Source organism: Podarcis filfolensis, assembly GCF_964270895.1.
Source record: "Podarcis filfolensis genome assembly, chromosome: 13".
Taxonomy (NCBI): domain Eukaryota; kingdom Metazoa; phylum Chordata; class Lepidosauria; order Squamata; family Lacertidae; genus Podarcis; species Podarcis filfolensis.
This window is the reverse complement of record NC_139615.1, coordinates 15,687,313-15,713,437: the sequence shown is the minus strand read 5'-3', so window position 1 is coordinate 15,713,437 and position 26,125 is coordinate 15,687,313. Positions and strand designations below refer to the sequence as shown.

The 26,125-nt window shown below is 46.7% G+C and overlaps 2 protein-coding genes across 4 annotated transcripts; both read left to right on the top strand.

The window, feature by feature from the left end:
* The first annotated feature begins 3,127 nt into the window (after positions 1-3,127).
* Positions 3,128-8,684, top strand: TNFRSF12A (TNF receptor superfamily member 12A). The gene is made up of 5 exons (XM_083581623.1): positions 3,128-3,327; positions 5,676-5,777; positions 6,668-6,802; positions 6,919-6,973; positions 7,826-8,684. The coding sequence occupies exons 1-4, from the start codon at positions 3,249-3,251 to the stop codon at positions 6,969-6,971; spliced, it is 369 nt and encodes a 122-aa protein (XP_083437749.1). The 5' UTR covers positions 3,128-3,248; the 3' UTR covers positions 6,972-6,973; positions 7,826-8,684.
* Positions 8,685-21,833: 13,149 nt separating this feature from the next.
* LOC310747246 (zymogen granule membrane protein 16-like) lies at positions 21,834-26,122 on the top strand. Of its 3 annotated transcripts, none has more exons than XM_083581587.1 (4): positions 21,834-22,464; positions 23,475-23,556; positions 24,110-24,242; positions 25,372-26,122. In XM_083581587.1, the coding sequence occupies exons 1-4, from the start codon at positions 22,354-22,356 to the stop codon at positions 25,730-25,732; spliced, it is 687 nt and encodes a 228-aa protein (XP_083437713.1). In that variant the 5' UTR covers positions 21,834-22,353; the 3' UTR covers positions 25,733-26,122. The 3 variants fall into 3 exon arrangements, with proteins under 3 accessions (XP_083437713.1, XP_083437715.1, XP_083437714.1); XM_083581589.1 differs by lacking the exon at positions 21,834-22,464 and adding an exon at positions 22,471-22,739 and having other exon boundaries at positions 23,491-23,556; XM_083581588.1 differs by lacking the exon at positions 21,834-22,464 and adding an exon at positions 22,471-22,739.
* Positions 26,123-26,125: the final 3 nt, after the last annotated feature.

The window sequence follows — 26,125 nt, the reverse complement described above, 5'->3', positions numbered from 1 at the left end:
CACGACATTAGCCGCATGGATGCTACTAGCCCAGAAATGGAAAGAAGATAAAGTTCCTTACCAGAGAAGGATGACAAATTAAACTGTTGGATTATGCCGAAATGGCAAAACTGACCAGAAAGCTCAGGAACCAAGAAGAACAAAACTTGAACACAGAATGGGAAAAAAATATAATTTATCTTGGAGACCACTGTAAGCAAATGAAAACTTTAGCAGGATTGCAATAACACTTTTAATGTAGCAAGTACTATGGAGACAATGGAGTTAAATAAAACATGGACTATTGAAAAATATGCAGTTGAAAAGATTAACAATAGGACCCATAGAGGGGAAAGTGGGAAGTCCAGAGATTCGGAGGAATGTTTAAATGTGGATGTGTATGGTTGTGTTGTTAAAATTTTATATTTGTAAAATCAAATATTTTTTTTAAAAAAATACCATTGATGGAAGAATTCACCTTTGTGCTGGCAGAGACAACCTAAGGGGTGGACAGACCACATCTGCACAGCCTGGCAGCAGCTCTCTCACCTGAGGATGTGAGAGACTGAACCTGGGACTTTCTGCTTGCAAGGGGAGGGGGGTCTGCCACCGAGCTCTCAGCCTTCCCACCTCAGCTGGAGAGTCCCTGTCGGTCAGGGAAGAGTCCAGCCACAGGGACCCTGTGGTCCTCCCAATGTTACTGGCTTTCAACTCCAAGGATAGTGGAGTCCAGGCAGGGGCGGATTTAGGTTTGATGAGGCCCTAAGCTACTGAAGGTAATGGGGCGCTTTATATGTCCAGCTGTCATTTGTCAGCAACAAATTGTCACTGGTTTTTTGTGTGTGTGTTGAATATATGCTGTATGGTAATTTATGGATCTAATAGGTATCTAACCAGTGATATTTTAGGGAGCAGGCTAGCAGGCCATTACTTACACCAGGGGTCAGCAAACTTTTTCAGCAGGAGGCCGGTCCACTGTCCCTCAGACCTTGTGGGGGACCGGACTGTATTTTGGAGGGGGGAAATGCCCCACAAATAACAGAGAGATGCATTTTAAATAACAGCACACATTCTACTCATGTAAAAACACGCTGATTCCCGGACCGTCCGCAGGCCATTTGAGATGGCGATTGGGCCGTATCCAGCCCCCAGGCCTTAGTTTGCCTACCCATGACTTACACCATAGGAGCCTACACAACACAAAACACTGTTGCTATATGTAGGTTTTATTTTATTTGTTCTTTGTCTTATATTTTGGAAATGTACATCCAGGTGTTTTTTTCCTTTAAATTTTTTGGGGGCCCCCAAGAGAGTGGGGCCCTAAGCTATAGCTTGTTTAGCTTATACATAAATCCGGCACTGAGTCCAGGAACACCTGGAAGGTAATTTCCCCCATCTTTGGAGTAGTCAGTAGCGGTGCTGGTAAACATGCCCTCAGGCTAGCATCCTATGAAGGCATAACCTGGGGAGAGCTGTGGTTATTTAGCAGCAGCAGAGCAAAAGTTTTAATTCGCATACCCCACCTCTGCATTTTAAATGGCTCTTGGGCTTTCATCCAATTAAGCTCTGGCTGTTCATATGCACTAAGTGAAGGGTATACCAAGTACTGGACTTGCCTGCTGGTTGTAGCAGCTCTTTGGCAGGCAGACATCCCCACCCCCACCTTGTCCTCTTTCACTGGGGAATTCCTGGATTGCACAACCATCTCGCCAGAGTCTCCTGCCTATTGAAATCCAGGGCATTTCTGCACTGTGGAAGTGAGATGTTATATGGCAACCTAAAATGTACACTTTTAGGACACCTAAAGCATAGATGTGTCTTTCCTGGGGGTGTTGGAGAAACTGTGCATGGCAAAGTCAGGATTTCAAACATGGGTTGGGGGGGGGGAACTTTGGCACTAGTGGAACAGCCAGGGAAAAGGCTTCCACTTTATTTTTAAAAAAGAAATTTGCTTAATGTAAAACACATGTACCAGTTATTTCCTTTGGAATGCGGAGAGGCAAATATGCATCTCTGAACCCAGAAATGTGAGAGTTTCAAAGTTACATACATACTCTCCTACTTTGGTATTTTTAATTTTGAGAAAGTGACACCAACGTGTAATGAAGAAAAGAGAACTTTTGAGTGTTGAAAGCCAGGATGTTCTAACCAAGTGGATTCTTTTTCCCGATTTCCAAAGAATTTAGGAAGGCTGGAAACCACACACACCCGAACCTGCTCAGAGTTCCCAGAATCCAGCAGAGGAAAGTCTGAATGAATGAAGACGAGGGTGCCTCTTAAGCATGTACAGAATGTCTTTTCATCGCCACTCAGTAACCACAAGGCTCCTCTAGGGTGGCTTCTCTTAAATATCTCCTTCAATTTGTTTCCACTTGCGTTGGGGTAAAAAACAAGAAGCAGCAGTCGTGCTTCTAGCGAGAGTGGTTCCATTCGTTTAGCGACTGACTAAACCTCTCAGACCAGACAGTCCCGGAGACGGAGTTTTCCAAAGAACTCAGAAGCCCCAGTTATTTCCTTTAACCCAATACTATCCCCTCCCAACCTCCTTCCCCCTGCCGTTTCCTACAGGAGCTCTTTGTATCCATTCATTCTCTATGCACCGCTCCCCCCCCCCCACACGCTTTTAAAGTAACCTTATTAAAACAAACAACCGCCTAGAGCAGCGGTCATTTCAGAGCAGCTTTCGGCTTCTGACATATCCCCTTTGATCTAACGTCTATTTATTAGAAATATTTTTATACCGCCCTTCGATCATATTCCCCGGGCGGTTTCCAAAAGGAATAAAGCAAAGTGTACCTATTGAAAGAAAACCCCTAAGCATAATAAACTTAAAAGCCACAAAATCAAGGAGCAGCATGAAACAGGCTGTAGGGTTTGTTTTTGTGGGTTAAAGGAAAAACCAAAAACCTCAGCGGGACCCTCCTTCTGGGGAACCCAGGCGTCCCAGGGGAACCCAGCTCTCCCGCCTCCCAGTCCCCGGTTAAATCCAGGCGACTCGTTGCCCTGCCCAGAAAATCCACAATTTCTCGCTCTGAGCTTTTCCTGCTTTAACTTGCTAGACAGCCCCCCCCCGCCTCCCTCGCCCCCTTCCCAGATCAAAGGATGGAACCCAGGAGTCCTGGCTCCTTGCCCGCCAATCCTGGCCTTCCGGATCTGCGTGGGCGTCTCTATAGTGAGCCGAGGAAAGTCTTTGGAGCTGAGTCACAGACAGACCAGCGGTTCAGTCGCTCCTTTTCCTCATCCTCGGAGGCAGGGAGAGCTGTCGAGAGATGCTGCTGCCTTTGGGAGCCGTCCTGGTGGGGCTTTTCCCCTTCCTGTGCCGGATAGCCTCGGGAGAGCCGGTTCCAGGTAAAGGGGTCTCCGGAAGCGGCGGGGTGGGATGGTTTGGAGTGGGGTCGTCTCACCCAGCCGCCTTCACAGCTATAAAGCCAAGGAGGTGAAACTTCTTCTCCCGGGCATGGAGATGAGGAGGCTACACCGGTTGAACTTCCTCTGCCGCCTGCTAGTCCATCGAGCTTACTACTGTCTACACTGACAGTGTAGGGGCTCTCCGGCGTCCCAGCCCTACCTGAGAATACTGGATCTTTGACGACGGGGTGGGCTAGGGATGGGGGCTGTTGGGCTCCCCCCCCCCCCCCGAGAACGCGAAATGGCAAAGCAGCCCAGGTTAGCAGATACGAAGCGGGCCAAGCGAGTATGTCAGCTTTCGAATCACACAGAACTCCGTTCAACAGCCCTGTGTCTAGACGTAGCGGCGTTGCCATCCCTTCCTCTGCGTGGGTGTAAAGCTGTCGCCCTCTCTTGTGCTGCTCTAACAGTTGCTCCCCAGGCAGAATTTCAACAGGTGCAACCTTATAAACCATTCGCGTCTGAGAGAGGGCTCGACCTGTTGAATGTTTGCCTGTAGCGGAGCTGCTAACGACACATAGCTGCGGGGACAGGGAAAGTGACGAGTCCAATGTTTGGAACGGATCCCCCCAGCCCGGCTTAATCCACAGCAGAGGCGATGGGGAGAGGGGGCGGGGTTCCGCCTAGGAAAGAGAAGGCCGTCTGCCCATGCCCAGAGGCGCTTTCGACACTCACGATTTCCGCGAGTTAATGACGCGGAGCCCCGCCCCCCGCGAAAATAAGATCAATGGCAGAAGCGAGTCTGGTCCGCGTTGGAATTTCCTTGAGTTCGGTGCCACGCCCCCTCGGCCAGCGCCGCCTCCCCATTGGCTGCCTTGCGGGTGAAAGTTTCTTTTTCCCCGCGAGTCACAAGTGAGAAAACTAGGACAGGAGAGCAGGATCCGGGCAGCGGACAATTGGGGGCCTGGGGGGTGGGGAGAGAGAAATCTGACGTCCGCTGCATCAGGCGACCCACATGGTGACTCACCCACCGGCTCCGCCCCACCGTCTCTTTCGTTCCACTTCTGGGCCCGGCGCCATCTGTTTGCTCGCTTGCACGGGGCATATTTTATCAATGAAGTCACTTGAAAGGGGGGGTCCTTGTCCTCCCCCGCGCCACAACTTCGCCACGTGATGCTCTCAGTCTTGACCCCCCGATGCTCTCCTGCTGCTGCTCGGGGCTGGTTCAGGTTTCGGGGCGAAACACGACACCCCTTTCCCTACTGACGTTACCCCTCTGGAAATAGACCCTCATGTCATGGGAGGGAGGGAGGGACAGGAGAGCCTCGTGTATGGATCTTTTTCTTCTTTTTCATTCAGCTGTTAAGCGTCTTCATGTTCTGACTTGTCGCTTGGTTGCTTTCATTCATTCAGCTTCTTCCTAATCGTCTTTCTCTCCCTCCCACCCCGGCTCGTTTTACAGCGCGCTCCTCCTAAGCCGCGATTTGCTCTGGAGTCCAGAGGCTGCAATGAGCCCAGCGAGCCTGGCTTCCAAAGAAGCCTGCTTGAGAATCCCAGCCCCCCCCCCCCGCCAAAGCCCTTCATTTCTCCCTGGTTTTTGAGAGCCAGCCAACACGGATGTCACATCCACACAATCCATTTAAAGCACATTCATACCACTTTAACTCTCAGGGCTTCCCCCCACGGAACATAGAGCCAACTCCTAGGGGCTGAGGTCCTTTCGCCCCCCCCTAAAATATTTGAGGGGGCCATTCCCCCCCCCCGAAAGTTGATGGGCATTTCCATTCAAATGGTGTGTGTGTGTCGCATCATGTGATCAGTTATGTGGGCCTGCCCCCTCCCCCCCATATTTTATTCAAGTTGGCACCTTTGCTGGGAACCATAGCTAAGGCTGTTTGGAATTGTAGCTCTCTGTATGTGGGTAAACTACAGTTCCCAGGATTCTTGTGCTGGGGGAGTCAAGACTCTTACAGTGGTATATAAACCTGGATGTGACTTACCAAAACACCTGTATGTACTAGCAACATTCATGTTTTTCAAGTTTGATGTTTCATTATGTTTTTATATATGATGTAAGCCACCCAGAGTGGCTGGGAAACCCAGCCATAATATAATAATAATAATAATAATAATAATAATAATAATAATAATAATAGCCATAACAACGACAGCAGCAACCTTTCAACAACAACAACCTTTTCCTCTAAGTAGCTCAAGGTGGTATATGTAACTCTCCCCATTTTATCCTCACAACAACCCTGTGAGAAAGTTTAGGCTGATACAGATGTCAGTGCTTCCACAGCCAAGAGACTCCTGCCTAAATCTTCCTTTTCTCCCCCCCTCCCCAGCTTCCGTGTGCCCAGGAGGCCAGTCTTGGAGCCCCGACCTGGAGAAATGCATGGACTGCTCTGTCTGTCAGCGTCAAAACAAGAATGACTTTTGCACCACATGTGAGTGGCTGACACCAACCCTTACCCACCATGCACTGGGGCGGGAACCTTGGGTTGCTCCAGCTGCGTTGACTTCTTATATCGACAAGCCATTTGTGAGAGTAGAACTGGGATTTTTTGGGGGGTGGGGTTGAGGGCAGGAAACCAGGAATGGTAGCTTTCCACCTGCAAGGGTGCACTGAACCCCTCTCTATTTCATGCCCCTCCTTCCATTGCCTTCACAACAGCCCTTTAAGCCAGGCTATAAGATAGTGATGGGCCTGGGTGTCACCGCTCCACCCGGCAAGCTTTATGGCTGAATGGAGATTCGAACCCAGGTCCTAATCTAACATTCTCTACTCACTACACCGCACTGACACTGAAGGCTGCAGGACTCTGTGCATGGTGGGTACAGAAAAGCTGGCATGAATCCAGGGAGAGGAGGACCAAATATCAAATGTACATAGAAAGAGATCTTCATCGAATTAAACAGAATTTGAAAAACATTATTTTTTTCCGTTTGGGGTTTTGTTTTGCTTCTCTTCTCCCTGCACCCCCCGCTCCTCCTAGCTGGCATAAGTGTGTGCTGAAATCTGGTCCCCAAAAAGCCTGCGGCTTGAAAAGAAAAAGATCAGCGACATCCCCCAGCCTGAATTCGAAGCTGAGATTTGCAACTTTTTATTTTTGGCACCATTTCGTTCCTCTTCCAGCCGTGGGTCAACCGACGGGCCTTGTGGGAAATGGTTCAGCAGGAAGGAAAAGGGGATGTTGTTGAAAACAAGTCTGGTTCAGATTGTTAAGAGACTCTTGTCTGAGGGGAGCCCCAGGAGGAAGTGCTGGGATCAGAAGCGGATCATGCTTTTGGGAAGCTCGGCTGAGTTTAACCCTTCCCTCTCTCTTCTCTCTGGCAGGCGGAGACCCTCAACTCCCAGACAACTTCAACATGTGGCTTATGGTGGGAGCATCTCTGGGCGCCTTAACTCTGGCGGTTTTGATAGGCGGCATCATAATCTACGCCCGCTGCCGACGGCGGGAGAAATTCACCAGTAAGTCGCTTCTTTCCCGTTATCTAACCCTAAACTGGAGTCTTTCCTGGGAGCATCTCAACAGCAGAGCCCTCCCCCCCCCACTTATTGCTAAACTTTGCCTTCTCTATTTCCAGCACCAATTGAAGAGACTGGAGGCCATTCAGCTCAGGAATCACTGATACACTGAAGGTAAGAACGGATGCTTCCAATCTGTAACCACAGCTCCATCCTACCCTGCTCGCTTCTGCCAGTTGATTAACTTAGCATCTTTCACTTAAAAAACAGAGCCAAGTTTATAGTCCTCAAGAGCTGTAGGGGGAAAGCTGGGTAATGTCTCCAGGCTTTTCCTCTTCCTTCATTCCCATAATCCCAAAACTGGGTTTGAGAAAATGACAACGTTCGTTTGCAGGAGTATTTATTAAATTAGCAGGACTGATGGTTGCAGATAGGGTTTTCTTTAACAAGGCATAGACTCAGTTTTGGGGATCACAGAATCGTAGAGTTGGAAGAGATTCTGATGGTGATCTAGTTCAACGCTCTGCCATGCAGGAATATGAACTGAAGCATCTATGACAGATGGCCACCCAGCCTCTCAGCATTCAGCTCTCCTGGGTGGTTGTTTCTCAAATCTCAACCCTTGGGGGGGGTGTCTTTTTATTTGAGAAGTAAATAAATCCTGCGCTTTCTCAGGGCAGCGTAAATGGAACTCTCTGCTCTCTAACCCTCACAACAGCTCTGGGAAATAGGATACCCTGAAAGATGGTGTCTGGCCCAAAATTACCCAGTATGCTTTGGACCTGTGTCACTCTTAAGCCCACCTTCCCCAACCTGGATATGATGGGAGTCTTATAGCCAGGATGGCTGAGCGGCCTAAGGCACTAGGTTCAAGTTGCAGCCTCTCGCCTGGAGGCACGGGTTTGAATCCTGCTTCTAACAATATGTATTTTTACATGGAAGCAGCACTCTGCCTACATCCCACTTTGTCTCCATGCCTTTGACATTCCTTTTTTTACATTCATTCTTTTCTCTCCCACCCCACAGATCATCTTGGTCGACATTTCAAGCGCAAGAGAAGAGATCAATCCAGCCTCTTCATTACCTCTGACTTTTCCTGAAGAATCCGGACAGGACGTTTTCCTTTGGCCCTGCGGGGGCCTTACACTTTTGCACACATGCCAACTCACTCACTCACTCACACTTGGGGGGGGGCAACGTGGTGTGTGGGGAGGTCTTCCACCTTCTTAACCTTCTGTACATTTCGGGAAAGGAAAAGAAAAGTATTTGTTTTCCCCCTTTGGAACGGCACATCCATCTTCCTCTAAATTTTTCAGTGTTAGGGGAGGAGCAAAATGGGTGGGTGGGGGGAAATGTCTCTCTCTTTCCCTCCGGTGCCCCACGATCTTAATGCCCCATATTGGGGAGATGAAATTTCATGCTGGGGAGTCAGCTGCAGAGAGAGCTTTTCAGCTGCCAAGTCTTCCCAGCTAGGTCACTTTTTGCTAGGAAGGTCACGGCATCGCCTGTGCCGTTTCCCGCTGCGGAGCATCTTAGGGCTAACAATGAATGTGATTCTTAGATTATCTGTATATAGAGAAGTCTTATTTGGGTGCTAAGGCTCTCCAGGAGAGCAGCAGGGGCTGTCTTTTCAAGAAAACTGAGCCTCTTGTGCGGTGGCTGGGCCACGACGCAAGGAGCCACAAGACCCCCAACTACCCTCAGTTCTTCCTGTTTCTCCTCTGCCCTTGGTGCTCAAGCAGAGAGACACTGCTATTTATATCTCTAACGTTTAATTTTATGGGTGTGATTTTCAGGCACAGGGGAGGGGGTGGGGAACAGCATGTCGTTTCATGAACCAGAGTTTGTGGATTTAAATAAAAAACAGAATTAATTATCGATGAAACGAGGGGTGCTTTATTTCGGTTACGAAAGCGTGGCAGCAAGACTGAATACTCGACAGCATTTTACGTGGGCAACTCCCCATTTACACTGTGTCACCCCAAACCCGGAAGTGGCACTTAAGGGAGCAAACCAAAATGGTGCAGAAACAGCGTCTAGCAATCCCACAAGCCTTTGCAAGTCCAATCCCAAGAGTGTTGCTGGATTCTTAAAGGGTTTCCAGAGGCTTAGAGGGTGTTTGCAGGCTTTTTCAATGGTGTCCGCCATATACACGATTGCACTTAAACGTGTGATGCCATTTATGCCCCTGCATAAATGGGAAGCTGCCTGAATTATTATTATTTTGAGTGCTCAGAGCATTATGTATATAATGAATGAGGAATCCTTACAGCAGAAGTGGCGGTCTGTGGCCCTCCAGCTCCCATCAGTCCCAGCCAGTGAGGCCAATGGGTCAGGGATGACAAGAGATGTCATCTAGGAACACCTAGAGGGCCATTGGGTTCCCTGTCCCTTGCCATATGACAGCACCGTCAGGTGGATGAGAATGAGGAGGACTCTGCAGGCAGGGGGGCTGCAGGTCTGACTTGCCTGAATTGTCCCCATTCCTTGGACTAGGAGGGGAACCAGAAGGCAGCATAGCTCAACTGGCAAAGCCAGTTTTTGGGTCCTGAAGCTTGAACTGCTATGGGGGCCCCTTCGCAACCAACAACGAGGTCTGAGTAACCCGTGTTACCTTCTTCAAGGGAGTTCCATGACAGATCACCACTACTGACTTCCAAACTTTGGGGTTGTTGAAATAGAGACAACAACAAAAACAATCTGTTTGAGTCGTGCAACTCAAATTGGGTCTACTAGACATCATTTTATGTCACTTTTGGGGTTCCCTCTGGGATTAGGGACCCTGAATCTTTAGCTTCATAGTAGCCCCACCCCTGATCATGGACACTCCTGTAAAAAAAAGGGAAAATACTTGCCCAGTAGTGATTTATGGAAGTGAGAGCTGGACCATAAAGAAGGCTGATCGCCGAAGAATTGATGCTTTTGAATTATGGTGCTGGAGGAGACTCTTGAGAGTCCCATGGACTGCGAGAAGATCAAACCCATCCATTCTTAAGGAAATCAGCCCTGAGTGCTCACTGGAAGGACAGATCGTGAAGCTGAGGCTCCAATACTTTGGCCACCTCATGAGAAGAGAAGACTCCCTGGAAAAGACCCTGATGTTGGGAAAGATGGAGGGCACAAGGAGAAGGGGACAACAGAGGACGAGATGGTTGGACAGTGTTCTCGAAGCTACCAGCATGAGTTTGACCAAACTGCGGGAGGCAATGGAAGACAGGAGTGCCTGGCGTGCTCTGGTCCATGGGGTCACGAAGAGTCGGACACGACTAAACAACTAAACAACAACAACATTCTCAAGAACTCATTTTCCCCAAAGAGTCCCTTCTTCCCTGCCATTCCCTGGCTGCCTCAAGCTGAGCTCTGGCCCTTTTCAAGCCTTGAGTGGTCCCAGATACTCAGTGCAGAATCAAATCACTTGAAATGACTGAAGCTTCCTTCCCTTTGGATGGGGAGGGAGGGCATGGTTGGGAATGCAGCTGTTTGGGTGGTTTCCTGTCTTCCTGTACATCCAGAGCGTAGCCTGAAGGCACCTTGATGTAGCTCTCTCCTTAGGAACGGAGCAGGCCTCAACTTGGCCGCTGCTCAGATGGGAGACGGCGTGAGCTGCTGCCGGCACTTTGAAAGGCTGGGGCTGGATGTTGTAATTGCCTTTAATTAGCTTCCTCCGCAGACAAAGCACAGCATCTAATGGATGACTACCTGCACTTCTGGAAATTGTGCTTGCACCCCATTACCTTTCTGGGGCGTATCTCACCCAGTGGCTTCTTACATGTGGCTGGGCCCCCTCCCAGTTCCCCAGCTCTCATCATAGGACCTCTTCCAGGTTTCCCATCCCCCCTTGTGTACCTGGAAGGCTACAGTCTCCCAGGTGTACCTGCCTGTTCTTTTCAAAGGTCAACAGAAGCCCTCCTCTGCGTAGCTGCACCTTCAAATATCAGGCGGGTAATGGCAGCCGGTGGGGCCTTAGTAGTGGTGGCACCTCATCTTTGGTGGTGCTTTCTTGCCCAGTAACATTGGCTCAGCAGCACCCACAAGAATAGCGTTTGCACACCAGGCAGCAACTTGTTCTGATTCCCTGAGCAGTGGCATCTTTGCTACAGTTGCTTCTTGTTTCAACTTCTCCAATTATTACTATTATTACGAGGGTCTGTACACATGCTGGCTATCATACATACAAACCCCGCTTGCATATATAGGACTTCAGCCTCGGTTTAATTTTCTCCTGATGCTCATAGCTCAACTCGGTTGGTTAGAGCATAGTGCTGATAACACCAAGCTTGCAGGTTCGATTCTTATTTTTTTACCACGCTGTGTCTCCTAACGCTCTGCTTTCACTTGTTCTTCCTTTATTCTGATGTTGGGATCACTTGGAAGACAGCCAAGTTGCGGCAGGGGGAGGCCCTGTAGGTAAGGAAATGCTTATTAACCAAGCCACATAACCATTAAATGCTTCTGCAATCTCCCGTCTCTCCCCCGGCTCTTCTCTTCTTTAATTTTATTCTTCACTTCCCGATTTCTGTCCTTTAAAAGCCTTTGGCTGGGTCCTCCCCTCCTCCCCCATAATTTCCTTTCTCCTCTCTCCCCCCCCCCCCACCTCTCCCTGTGACTCACCCTCTCCCTCTCTTTTCCTTGCACTTGCCCTTATGGCCTTGCTGGCTGCACATTCCTGTCCCCTTAGTTCATACCAGCCTGTCCGCTGACACCACCCAGTGAGTCATCTGAAGGTGGTGGGGCAGCTTGAGCCAGAGAGGGAGGGAGAACATGACTTGGGAGCGGGGGGCAGAGAAAGCTCTCAACACCTGAGAATCCCTCCGACTGCAGAGATCAGTCCAAAGTCTGCTACAAAAACCCCTTCAATCAGTCTAGTTCCCCCCCCCCACAGAGATGTTGTCTGTGAAGCAGATCAAACCAACTCTATTTAAACTCTTAAGGTGTGTGAGATTTTTAAAAATAAAATAAAAATGAGGTGATGTCGATCCGCTGAGAGAACGTCTGTTCTGTATTGTAAGAGAGCTTAATATAGCTCAGGGATCGACAAGTGTAACTTCATAGCAGTGGCGCTCAGAACTTCAGCAGCAAAGAACTTGAAGAGGCAAGAACAATCTAAAAAAGCAAAATCTTAAGAGTGTCTTAAAAAAGAAAATGAAGCTACAACTGGCCCTAGCTAGCTCTGGTCTCTCTGGGAATAAGAAGGGGGGAGGAACGTTGGTCACCGGTTACTTTAAAGCATCATGGGGTTCAAACACCTGAAATAGATGAAACTCATTTTTGTGGACCGGATAAAAAATATTGCTTAATTCTCAGTTCTTGGCTGCTTCCAGATGGCCTGCTTAATGAGCGTACATGATCCTGAATTGTTTACAGGTTGGTGAGGCTACACTGGCTATTTTCATCCTGATTTGTTTGTGGGGAGGTTAAATGTCATTATCCCACATTTTCCAGTCTCTTTCCCCATCACTTTCCTTATTGCAAACTGTCAGGTCATTGCTGGGCAAAAACTCTCCATTGTAATGGTGCAACCTGAATTTGCCAGTATGTGGTTGAATCTCACCCCAAAATAGCAGCAGTCTGAAACTGCCCTTAGTAATGTGGGCAAAGGACCACTTTGATCAGGTTGAATTGTGGGGAATTTAAGAAGACAGGTAAAGGTAACAGACCCCTGGATGGTTAAGTCCAGTCAAAGGTGACCATGGGGTTGCTTTCAGGCCAAGGGAGCCAGCGTTTGTCCACAGACAGCATGTGGCTGGGACACCATGATGGAAACCAGAGTGCATGGAAACACCATTTACCTTCCCGCCACAGTGGTACCTATTTATCTACTCACACTGGCATGCTTTTGAACTGCTAGGTTGGCAGGAGCTGGGACCGAGCAACGGGAGCTCACCTCGTCATGGGGATTCAAACTGCCGACCTTCCAATAGGCAAGCCCAAGAGGCTCAGTGGTTTAGACCACAGCTCCACCTGTGTCCCCACTGATGGATACAGAGTGGTTGAACAATCACTCTGTCTTTGTGAGGAACTTTAGGAATTGTAGCTCTGTCAGGGGAATACCGGTCTCCTAAAATCTCTCAGCACCCCTAACAAACTACAGTTGCCAGAATGGTTTAATGAGTGTTGAAAGTGGTATCTCAGTGTTTTAAATGTATGGTGTGAATGTGGCCTAAGAGAGATGGTTCAGCATTCTCCAACATACTGTCATGCCTCAGGTTACAGACGCTTCAGGTTGCATTTTTTCAGGTTATGGATGTGACAAAACCCGGAAGTACCAGAACAGGTTGCTTCCAGGTTTCAGCGGTCGCAAATGTGCAGAAGCGCTAAATCACGCTTTGTGCATGCGCCGAAGCACCGAATCACAACCATCGCGTATGCAGACGCGGCGCTGCGGGTTGTGAACGCGCCCCCCTCACGGATGACGTTCGCAATCCGAGTGTCCACTGTACATCCAACTCCCAAAATTTCTGGGTTGAAGTGTCAAGTGTTCTGCTGCCCTCTGCCTGGGAAGTAAACCCTTTTCATGCATTATTTTGATTGAGGCAAAAATGTGGGGGCCAATCACCCCACGAATGACATCCCTATCCAAATAGGGACAGATTGCTCCCAGTATTCAAGAAGAAACTGTCCAACATCTAACCCTACTGTGTTTACAGATACAGGGATAAATCCCATGACTGCCTGATTACTAAAGGCGCTTCCAGACTGTCGCTATTTCTGGATGAGATTCAATCACATACCAAAAATTCAGGACAGGAGAGGGTTGTGAAATACCAAACACAAGTCTAACATGCAGCAACCACTGCAAGGAAGCATATACTATGCTAAAACATGGAAAGAGAGCACTACAACGAATAGGATTAACCAGGAAAACCTGGGAGCAATTGGAGATAATAAAATTAACCATTGCGATGCACCTCTGTAAAATCATCAGAGAAGAAATGTTGAAACAGGTGCCTGCAGTAAATTGCATTGAAAAATAACTGGGCATAATAGACACAGGGTTAAATCAAATGCTGTCATTAAGAGTTTGTGTGTGGCAGGGCAAAGAAGATGGTTTTTTTAAGAAGTGGTTTATGCTTAATTATACATGTGCCTATGGTGGGAAAGTTTTGTAGCTGTGTTTTGTCACATCGACAAAAGTTAAATAAATAAATAAAAATCAGGTTGAGTCGGAAGCCTCGCATAACAAACCTTCTTTCCTCCCCGCCAAATTTGACTTTTAGTGGTAAAGAAATTGTTGGGGAAATGGACTGGACATTGTGGGGGGAATTTGCTCCCAGCCTCTCTCCCAATAAATCAGAAGGAATTCTCAACAAACAGCCGGTGCGATCTAGTCTCTGTGCAAACAGCTCAGGATAAACACTCAATAAACAGACTGTCTGGAACAGGTTGAATCATCATAACTGTGAACTTACTCATCACCTTAAGCCAGCTGTCTTCCGCCTTTGCACCTCTTACCTCAACCAGCAAAATGGTACTCCACTTTTAAAAAAAGTATTTATTTCCATTTTAACTGTTTTTTCCTTCTCTCCCATTCCTTCTCTGCCCACCCCCAAGTGGTGCAGTTGGTGCAACCCATCACTTAAAGATCAAGAAACCATCCTGTTACAGTGGTACATACGCTTCAGGTTACATATGCTTCAGGTTACAGACTCCGCTAACCCAGAAATAGTACCTCAGGTTAAGAACTTTGCTTCAGGATGAGAACAGAAATCATGCTCCGGCGGCGCAGCATCAGCAGGAGGCCCCATTAGCTAAAGTGGTGCTTCAGGTTAAGAACAATTGCAGGTTAAGAACGGACCTCCGGAACGAATTAAGTACTTAACCTGAGGTACCACTGTATTCGTACCAGAGGATGAGTCAAAGCATAAAGTTTGCAAACTTTTCCCAACCTTGTTTGCCTGGAGTCAGCTCCTACTTGCCAGCGACAAGTGGCCATTCTCAAGCCTGGATGAGTCTTTGGTCAACCTGCCCATGGTCCCTAACCATTGGTCATGCTTTCCCAGGCTGATGAGTCCAAACATCAGGATGGTACTAGAATGGAGGAAAGCTAGCCTTGATTATTCATGTGCTGACCTTCCAGATTTTGTTGAACTCGAGTTCCCATTAGCCTCAGCTCATGTGATCAGTGGTGAGGGATGATGGGAGTTGTAGTCCATCAAAATCTAGATGGCCACTGTATTTGAGGAGAATGGTTTTGTCTCTGGCCACTTCCTGCCCTGCTAGATGTGTGTGCATGCATCTGTCTGTCTGTCCGTCTCTCTAATAGGATATATAATCTGTAGAAAGTGGGTTAAAAAAACCCAAAAACTTATAAGGAAGCATCAGCAAAAGAAAATCACCCCCCCCCCAAAATGAGACTATCCATTCTGCCAGTTTAATGGTGAATTTTGGACACAGTGAAGAGGTAAAAGATTTGGATTATTATAAAAGATACAGGAGGAAATGATTAACAATAGGACCCACAAAGGGGAGGAGGGAAGTTCAGGAGGTTCTTTGGTATCTTGTTTCTATGACTACAAATTTTTAATCTGAGAAACTATATATATATATATGAGAGACTATCCCTTCTGCCGCCTCAGAACTGTGATCCCCTCATTCTCCTGGGGAAGCCCAGCCAGATGGGTGGGGTATAAATAATAATAATAATAATAATAATAATAATAATAATAATAATAATTTAGACCAAGGCTTAATACAAACTTAATAAGGTGGCAACAGAAAGTAAGACACTACTGATCATTACAATGGGTCTCGCTTCCGAATAAACACACACACTCAGGGACTGGTGTGTAAGGGTTGCTATCCTCAAAGAACCATAGAACTGTAGAGTTGGAAGGGACACCCTGGGGTCATCTAGTCCAACCCCCTGAGATGCAGGAATCTCAACTAAAGCATCCGTGGCAGATGGCCAAGCAGCCTCTGCTTAAAAACCTCCAAGGAAGGAGAAGAAACACGTGCATCAAATATGGGAAATCCTCTTCTTCTTTCTTTTTTGCTATTTTTTTTAAAGGACCATAATTTTAAATTGCATTTAAAAATCGGGAGAGGCAACCGCGAGAAGATTAAAGAGATGGAAATTGCTGAAGAGGAGGAGAAAGCTCAGACGGGGTAAACTCATGGGGAAGGAATGTGTGGGGCTGTGTGTGTGTGCGCTGGGAGATGGAGCTAGCCAGCCGGAACAACAGAATGAATCACAGATTGAAAGGAGGAGAGTCGGCAGGGAGTTGGAGAGAACAAATGACTCTCCCTCCCTCTCTCTCACACACACAGAGGGACCCCAGGAGATCGGGCTGGGAGTCCACGTGTCCTGGTGTGCGTCCCTCCCTGCCTAGCCTATCGCCCCTTTTTGGGTAGGGGGGCTGGTCCACTTTCCCCTCCCAGGCTGTCTCATGAGTGCTCGTGGTCCCCTCTCACTCAAGCCGGTCCCCGCGGTGCCACTTGCTAGTCAAAATAATTAATTTCAGACATTCCAGAGGAACTCCAGCCAAAAAGAAAGAAAAGGGAGCGAGGCTCCTTTGAAGAGGCGAATGAGTCAGGCAGTCCAGTTCCGGAGCGGAAGCAGGGTGGGGAGGTGGGCTTTTAATCCTGCAACGCTCCTGTGGCCTCAACTGTTGCGCTGCAGGCAGAAATTCAACAGGTGAAGCTTCCCCGCCCTTACAGCTAGTGCTAAGCTTGGTTCGGCAGTGCATTCGCCAACAAGCAAGCCTGTGTGTGTCTCTCAATTTCACCACGCCCCTGCCAGGAGCAACAAGGTAAAAGAAAAAAGGTAAAGGACCCCTGGATGGTTAAGTCCAGTCAAAGGCGACTCTGGGGTTGCGGCGCTCATCTCGCTTTTCAGGCCGAGGGAGCTGGCGTTTGTCCACAGACAGCTTTCTGGGTCATGTGGCCAGCAGGACTAAACCGCTTCTGGCGCAACAGAACACCATGACGGAAGCCAGAGCGCATGAAAACACCGTTTACCTTCCCGCCACAGTGGTACCTATTTATCTACTTGCACTGGCGTGCTTTCAAACTGCTAGGTTGGCAGAAACTGAGACAGAACAACAGGAGCTCACTCCATCGCGGGGATTTGAACTGCTGACCTTCCGATCGGCAAGCCCAAGAGGCTCAGAGGTTTTAGACCACAGCGCCACCCGCATCCCTTTTTACCTTTACCTAGCAACAAAGACCTACTTTGCAGGGCTGTTGTGAGAATCTGCTTGATAATACGACAAGCAGCACCTAAAGGAAAAAACTAATAACAAGTGTTTCGTTGCTCTGATTTCATTTCTTGGAAGTTCAGAAAGCTACAAAGATTGCCCCTTTTATTTCCTGGCAGGGCACTTGAACCCTCAGGGAACTGCTTGAAAAAGGGAAATATTCAGCTAGTTAAGAGTTTCTTAGCTTTTTGTCTCCATGCCAGGAAGAAAATATGCACATTTTGTTTTGTGTTTTGCCTGCTGCACAAAGGCTGGAGGCGTGGGAGTCCCAGCAGAAAAACTGGTGGCAAGGATACTTTTCAGCAACTCCACTTTCACAAAAAAATAACCACACTTTTAAAAGCGCAGTTCTGCTTCACAGGTAAAGAGGCAAAGGGAGAAGACACAGAAGGGATGGTCTCCTATTTTAAAAGAACACAGACTGCTACTCCCCAATGGCTTTTCCCCATAAGAGCATTAGCACCAGGTTGCCAACTTTTTTACTGCACCCTACTCCTGTGCTGTATCATATTCACCTGCAGGTTAGCAGGTGACTGCTACAAAAAAAGCTTGATCTGCTTTTTTCTGTGTTGAAAAGCAAATCTAAAGTCAAAGCCAGAGGTCAGTTGGCAGCCTTAACTGCTACAGTCGTGCTCCTTTTCTTTCACTGATTCCCAAACTTTTGCCCCACACAGAACATTTAAAAATTGCTGAGAGTCACGGCAGAGCATTTATTGTTTTCTGCTTACTGTAGCAATTGTAATGTGCTGGATTATTTTTAATTGCATTTTTGCAAACATGCCACAGACCGCCTGGATGAAGCTAGGTTTGGGAATCCCTATACCACACACTGGTCAAAACCACCTGCAGGGGATGGGAGAGGTCAGGATCCGACCTACTGACCAGATTTTGTTTCCTAACTCCCTCTCTATGGCGCAGACTCTATGATTTCACAGGGGACCTCCATTCAAAGCCAAAACACTCTGTGATTCCCCTCTCCCTGTCCTCCAGCAACGTCACAAAACATGCTTCTCTGTGTGGTTTAAAATGAGGAAATGCGCATAAATAGTGTTCATGAGGTTGGCATTTTTTTTCTTACAGACAACAGCTACAGACAAAGTCACATTTCCTTCTGGCAAGATGCCAGTATTGGTGCATAAGAGGCAGAAATTCAACCGGTGAAATTATTTCCTTCACAACCTCTGGGAATGATTCTCCTGGGGCAAAGCAGCTCATGTTGACAACCCACATGGTGCAGCCCAGATTACACCACATGTCGGACCCGAGTCCAGATTCTTGTTCCCGGACCAGCTCTAGATTTGAGGAGTCCCTGGGCAAAGCATCCTCTGGTGGTCCACCTCCTCTGTCGGTGGGGCCTAGCGGACTCATACATTTAAAGCTAATTTAAGGCACATTTCCTCCACCTCTTCCCAGAGAATTCTGGGAAATGTAGTTAGCAACAGTTCCCAGCGCCCTTTGTAAACTACAGTTCCCAGGGTTCTTTGTGCTTTAACTTTATGGTGTGTTTCCACAGCCTCAGGCTGCCCCACCTCGCAGGCTCCTTGTGAGGATAAAAGAGCCTTGAGTTTCTTAAAGGAATGACAGGATAAAAATACTGCCAAATGTTGTTTAGCCGTTAGTCGTGTCCGACTCTTCGTGACCCCATGGACCAGAGCACGCCAGGCACTCCTGTCTTCCACTGCCTCCCGCAGTTTGGTCAAACTCATGTTTGTAGCTTCGAGAACACTGTCCAACCATCTCCTCCTCTGTCGTCCCCTTCTCCTTGTGCCTTCCATCTTTCCCAACATCAGGGTCTTTTCCAGGGTGTCTTCTCTTCTCATGAGGTGGCCAAAGTATTGGAGCCTCAGCTTCAGGATCTGTCCTTCCAGTGAGCACTCAGGGCTGATTTCCTTCAGAATGGAGAGTTTTGATCTTCTTGCAGTCCATGGGACTCTCAAGAGTCTCCTCCAGCACCATAATTCAAAAGCATCAATTCTTCAGCGATCAACCTTCTTTATGGTCCAGCTTTCACTTCCATACATCACTACTGGGAAAACCATAGCTTTTACTATACGGACCTTTGTTGGCAAGGTGATGTCTCTACTTTTTAAGATGCTGTCTAGGTTTGTCATTGATATTGCCAAATATTACCTGTTAAAGTTCCTATCTGGAGAAGAAGAAGAAGAAGAAGAGTTTGGATTTGATATCCCGCCTTTCACTCGCTTTTTAAGGAGTCTCAAAGCGGCTAACATTCTCCTTTCCCTTCCTCCCCCACAACAAACACTCTGTGAGGTGAGTGGGGCTGAGAGACTTCAAAGAAGTGTGACTAGCCAAGGTCACCCAGCAGCTGCATGTGGAGGAGCGGAGATTCGAACCCGGTTCACCAGATCACGAGTCCACCGCTCTTAACCACTACACCATACTGGCTCCATACTGGAGGGAATTGTGATCATTTCTACAACAGAAGATGGCTTATCTGTAAATCAACCCAGGTGATGTAAATCAGCTTGGGGGTTGTGGTGGTGGTAAAGTCACCATAAGGTCGTTTCAAGTCCTTAAAAGGCTGCTATTCAGATATTATGTCTGTGAAGTAGCTAATATAACTAATATAGACACAGATAGGTAGCCGTGTTGGTCTGCCATAGTCAAAACAAAAAAATTTTTTTCTTTCCAGTAGAAAGTTCTGACGAAGTGTGCATGCACACGAAAGCTCATACCAAGAACTAACTTAGTTGGTCTTTAAGGTGCTACTGGAAAGAAAAAAAAAATTATTTTTTTTTTTGTTTTAATATAGACACAGGTTCTGCCACCCAGGTTATATAGCAGCTCTGCAGTGTCTGCTGCCACCTTGTGGCATTTCTGTGCCTCTGCAGAAAAGTGTCACTGAGATCTGTGTTGGGTTTAATGCTGTATATACTGTCTTCTAGGGAGGGATGGTTACTAGACTGCAAATTCCACCTGCCTGAAGAGAGGCTAAGGTGCTGCTTCAGCTTCTCACACTGCAAACCTGGGTGCGGCATGACCCCTCCCTGATGGGCAGATCAGGGAGACCTTTAATCTAATCATCCCTGATCCACACTCATTGGAGTCACTAAGTTTTTATAACTGAAAAACCACTGCCACTCAAATATTGCTAATTGATGTATCTAAGAAATGCTGTATGGCTTTCAAAAAACACATCCCCTTCTGCATTCCCCCACCTCCTTTATTTTCTCTCCCCCCCTCTCTTTTAGGTTTTATTTTCTTGTTAATACTTAAATATCTATAGTATTATAATATCTCAATCAGAAATGTTTCGTAATTGTTTCTGAATTATCTAGATAAGAATGTGTAAGTGTTATGCATTGTTATATATTGTTAAAAACTGAATTTTATAATATATTTTTTAAAGGACCAAATGTTGCCATATTTGCGGAGGAGTTGCTAAGTAGTAGAAAGGCTCTGGCTGTGAATGTTGATGTAAATGTACATGTGTCAGTTTATATGTAGAGATGCAAATTCAAGCCAACTCCCAGACAGGGACTCCGACTTGACGCTGCTTACTCTCTCTGGATCTCGTAAACTGTGTGTGAATTGGGGGCGATGCTCCACGCACAATTGATTGGCAAGAACAGCTGGTTGCATATATATTAAACCTCAAACAAGCAAGCACCTGGGCAGCTGAGTCTTGCCTCTGCTGTGCTTTGCAGCAGGCCAAGCCTCCATGTAGGCAAGATGATTTAAGAAGAAGAAAAAGTTCAAAAACAGGAAGAGGAAGGGCCTGGAGTCTCTAGCCCAAACATCCTGGAGTTTAGGGTGCTTGGTTCACCCCTTAACAATACACAGGCTGCTCTCAGCTGGTTGAGTTCTAGGACCTTTCCTGGGGTTTTCCTGGGTCCAGGATTGCCAAATTCCCTCCCCTTTTTATACCGACTTTGTTCAAACACGAAGCAACAAACTCTGTAATCATGAGCGCTGAAGTGCAGCCCGCCAGGCTGCAGAATCGGGACCAGGAGCTGGGCTAGTTACCGATCAAAGGCTGCCTTAGTTTCTTTCCCTTTTTAAAAACAGATTCTGTTTCTATATTTTTAACAGCAACCAGACCAGGGGCGTAGGGAAGGGGGGCGGGTCGCCATCATGGAGGGGAGGGGTGACAAATTATCAAGGAACAATTACGGCCCTACTAGGGCGGTTCATTAAAAAAAACTTTTTTTAAAAAAATGCCTGCTCCGAAGGTCTTATCTTACTACACTAGGGATTATATACCTATAAATGAAATTTCATCATATCGGTTAATACTTTGACCCTCCTCCATGAAAATAGCTGTTTACTTGGCCGTTTTCCTATGTCATGAAGGCTGAAATTTCAATTCAGTGGAGCAGGGTCAAGATATTAACTGATATGCATTAAACTTCAGATATACTATATAACCCCTAGTTTAGTAAGATAAGACCTTTGGAGCAGGCATTTTTTTAAAAAAAAACTTTTTTATGAACCACCCTACTGCCCTACCCTCCACTGGGCTTCCCGGGTCCTGGAAAGTTGGCCTATGTGAAGAAAATGAGACTAGGCCAAGTAGATTAGGCCTTGTCTTGCCTTCGCCCTGCCCCCTGCATGCAGCAAATTTTTCTTGATTTTACTGCTATGGTGTTTTTTTGTTTTTTTGTTTTGGTAAACCACTTTGCAGGTTTTTTAGAATACATTTTATTAAATAAATAAACAATAAATAAAATAAAATAACACAAGCCCAAACCTAATCCATCCTGTAGATTTAAGTATCTGTCCATAATCGCCTACTTGTTACCAGAAGCCCAGAATCCACATTCCTTTGTAAGAAAATATGAAATAACGTAAAACCATTTCTGCAGGCAAAAAAAAATTTTTTTTAATCAATGTGTGTGTGGGGGGGGTGACAAGAAATTTTCCGTACCAGGTACCACCTGACCTTCCTACGCCTCTGAACCAGACCCAGAGACATTTCACGAATGAAGACTGTGCTTGTTTTGTCTTTATAGATTTGGAGGAGAGGTGCCAGATGTTGGTGCCAGTTTTCAAATCCTAGCCCTCTGGCTCTCTGGAAAAGGACCTGTTCAGTAGTTAAGAAGGGCTTAAGTGCATTTTTGCATGCCTTGAAAAACTTCCAGCGGCTGGTTTTGTGCTGCCCCAAACTGCTGTTAAAAGCACATGAACAGGCCAGACCACTTTGTTTTTCTTGATAACCTTAGATTCGGCAAATTTCATTGCAAATTATTCCTTCTGTTTCCAAAGTTCAGAGATGAGTGCCATTATTTATGTTGCCTTTACAGTATTGCTATTTAAGTTGCATGCATGGAAATCTTAAGCCTATTTTCTAATATGCCACGGCAATAGATTTTGTTTTTAACCCTAGTCAGCAAGGAGATGTCCATATCTTTATTTGTTGCAAGAGTTTTTAAAAAGAATGTTGAAGCCTTTGGTTACATTTCTGATCTGATTTCTGGAATCCAGCTTCGCTCTCTGAACATCGAACAGGTAGGAGGAAATATTAGATCACAATAGAGGAACTGTTTGGTAGCCCAGGTGCCTACAAGCAGGTAAAACGAAACCCCCTGAGTAAGATAACTTGGTGCCAAACCAATAGGAACCACTTTTCTCAAAGAGAAGGTTGTATTTTCTGCAAGAGTGGCAGGTTTCAAGAACTTGTAATGCCTTCTTGGCATTAATGTAGCAAAGGAGGGGTCCACCCCACTTACGCTTGCCTGAACAAGGTAATTTGCTGGAGTTTTGCTGGAGAAACGAGTATTGCTGTAAGTAGGCTCACCAAAGCGACAAATTGTAAGGCTGAAGCTATACATAATGCAGCATCTCTCAATATTTTTCAAGGGGAAAAATATGGGATAAATAAATATCTCTTTTTTAATGGCTATGGAAGCAAGGGGGAGGAAGCAAGAGTGTTTAAAAAACAACAGTAACAGCGAAAGCCAATACAGCTCTACTCAAAAGTAAGCCCTATTAACATCAGTAGGACTTGCTCCCAGGTAAGGATTGCAGCCTAAAGAACCTAGGTGCTTTTTAAAAAAAGTGTGTTTTAATACACTGTCGTTAACATGGCGTTTTATTCTTTAGCTTCAGATGATTTTTTTTCCCTTTGAAAACTCTTCTGACATTTGCATCTAAAATAGAAGTTAGATACACCCGAGGCTGTATTCAGAGCTTAGTCATCCAAAAGCAGAGAATTTGATTCTAAAAGAATAGTGTGGCTTGAGAGCATTAAAAAAAAAAAAACACCTTGGAGGATTGTATTTGCTATTTTCAATACTATTCTTGGAGCGAATGATTCCCTCTTTCAATGGCTTCCGCCTCGTCCCCTCCCCTAAAATAAAAAATCTGGATTTGACTTGCATAAATTTTATATTCCCTGCCACAGATTCTCACAGGCTCCTATTGCCATGAGAAGAGGTGACAGCCCAGTCATTTTGCTATCTGATTAAGAAATTGATAAGCCCATGTGAGCTGTAACCTTGTCTCTTGTAAACCTCCAGACCTTCCCCTTTTCAGCTTCCAAGATGCCAGTGTTCATTCTTCTGAGCCTCCTCCTCCGTGATGTTGTATCTGGTAGTCCAGGTAAGGTCACAAAAGGGGCTAGCTGTTACTGCATTTTGCATCTGGAGAATTAAAAGAAATGTTGTGATAATTTGCAAGGAGGAGCAGCAGAGAGAGAGAGAGAGAGAGAGAGAGAGAGAGAGAGAGAGAGAGAGAGAGAGAGAGAGAGAGTTGGCTGCAAGGAAATATGCATTGGAAGGCTGCACTAAGCTGTGTATATGCCTTTAAATCTCATTTGAAGCCCATTCTTTCCCTCAAAGAATTCTGGGCCCTGTAGTTCATCCCTCACAGCAATGCAATTCCAAGCAACCCTTAACAAACTACAGGACCCAGAATTCTTTGAGGGAAGGAATGAGCTTCCAAGGTATAGCATGCACACAGCTTAAAAGAAGCAACAGCCGGTGCCGCTAGGCTGGAAAAGATTCAGAAAATGGCAAGCAAAATGATCCAGGGGATGAAGTGAAAGGTTGTAACTTCTGGAACTTTTGAGTTTAGAGAAAAGGGTCAATAATGGATTAAATCAACCTGCCTTTTAATTCGTTAACCTGTTGCTCATCCCCCTTTGTGGATCCAGCCCAGGCAAGTTCCTCGTCTTACTCCGGAGAATATGGTGGCAGCAGTGGGGAACATTTTGACCAGTCCAGGAATCAGCTGGATGGTCCCATAACAGCTCTGAGAATACAGGCAAACAACAAGTATATACTGAGGTTTGTATGTCTTTTGGGGTGCTACCTGTGTGTGGCAGATTCAGCAAGGTTAGCAGAGGGGATCTTCAGTGACTGGGGAGCCACAATGTCACTGAAAACAGTGGCGCACGTTTCTTAGTAGATAGCATCAGGGCTCATCTGTATACAGTGGTACTTCGGGTTACAGACGCTTCAGGTTACAGACTCCACTAACCCAGAAATAGTACCTCAGGTTAAGAACTTTGCTTCAGGATGAGAACAGAAATTGCACGGCAGCAGCGGGAGGCCCCATTAGCTAAAGTGGTACCTCAGGTTAAGAACAGTTTCAGGTTAAGAACAGACCTCCAGAATGAAGTACTTAACCCGAGGTACCACTGTATACAGCAAATAATAAATGAATGAATGAATGAATGAATGAATGAATGAATGAATGAATGGCTGGATAAGGGTGGATAAACCCACATGTGGATAAACCCACAGGATATACAACAGCTTTTGGCAAATATTTATATCTGACCCAGGCTCAGTTCTTTGGGTTGTTGGGTAGTGATAGGGCAAAGGCTTTACAGGAAGAGGAATAGTTCTTGTCACTAGATATGGGTTGGGCAGAGGACCCAAGCCACAAACAACAGGAATGGGGAATTTGATCCAGCCAAGTTTTACAGGGAGGTGGGGGCTACCGACTTGTCAATCGCTTGATATCACAATGATGTCAGGGGACCTGTTTCTACTCACCTAGAAGATCAGTTGATTATCAGGATTCTCATAACTCCCTGAAGGGCAGGGGGTACTGCATCCGGCCGGTGGGCGGGACACTTATCTCCCCCACCTCCTTGTGGGGGGCCACTGAGCTGTCAGTCACCTGACTTCAGATCACAGTGACATCAGGTGACCCATTCACCTGGTTGTCAGGATTTGCGAAGTGCCACACACAGACTTCTGCAAGCCCCAGGCTCTCATCTAGTGGAACTGGGCTTAGAAATTCCTGTGCGATTTCCCTGCTGACTGAGAACTGATGATGTACAAATTGCCTGATATGGTGGTGAAACCTGGGTGGTAATTAAAAGTGGTTGTCCGTTGGTTTCTATCTGAGATGCAGCTGTTAAACACTGTCCCTTCACTAACCACAATCCATCCCTTGTCACTGCAGCATCCAGGTTCGCTATGGCGGCCTGTGGTCCAGGATTGAAGGGAACCCCTCGGGGAGCCAATCTGTGATGCCGCTGTTTCCTGGAGAAGGCATCGTGCAAGTCTTGGGCCGCTTCGGAAGCTTTGTGGAGTATATTGCCTTCCGCACCAACCTCGGCCGTGTCTTTGACTACGGGGCTGGCTCCGGTTTGGGGGTCGCCTTCGACGCTGAGCCTTTGTTCCCAAACACCATCTTACGCTACATCAGCGGCCGCTCAGGGCCTTTGGTCAGCGCTGTCGGCTTCCACTGGGACAAAGAAGAAGGAATTGGAGGGTGGGACCAATCCACCGGCTCTCCACACACCAAGAATAACAGCCCATAGGACAGAACTCTGATCCATCTGCCTTCAACGTCTCCTTGGGTATCAATAAAAGCAGCCGAGGGATTATGGGAGAAGGTAAAGCTGGAAGTCAAGAGAATTGGAAGTGAAGTGGCAGGGAGGTTCATGCTATATCTATCTATCTATATAAATGTGTAGAACACATCAACAAAAAAGGAAGAAGGAAAGGGAGGCAACATAATACATATGGTATTTCTCCCTTCTTATAACAGGACTATATTATTCAACATTAGTATCCTATCCATTATGGAGCATATTGTGGTAAATAACGGTCCCTGTTTTTCATCTCATCCCATTGTGTCCATGCATTGATAGCGGTTGCCAGTCATGTTCCTTATCAGCTACGTACACAATAAAACATTGCCCACACTTGTA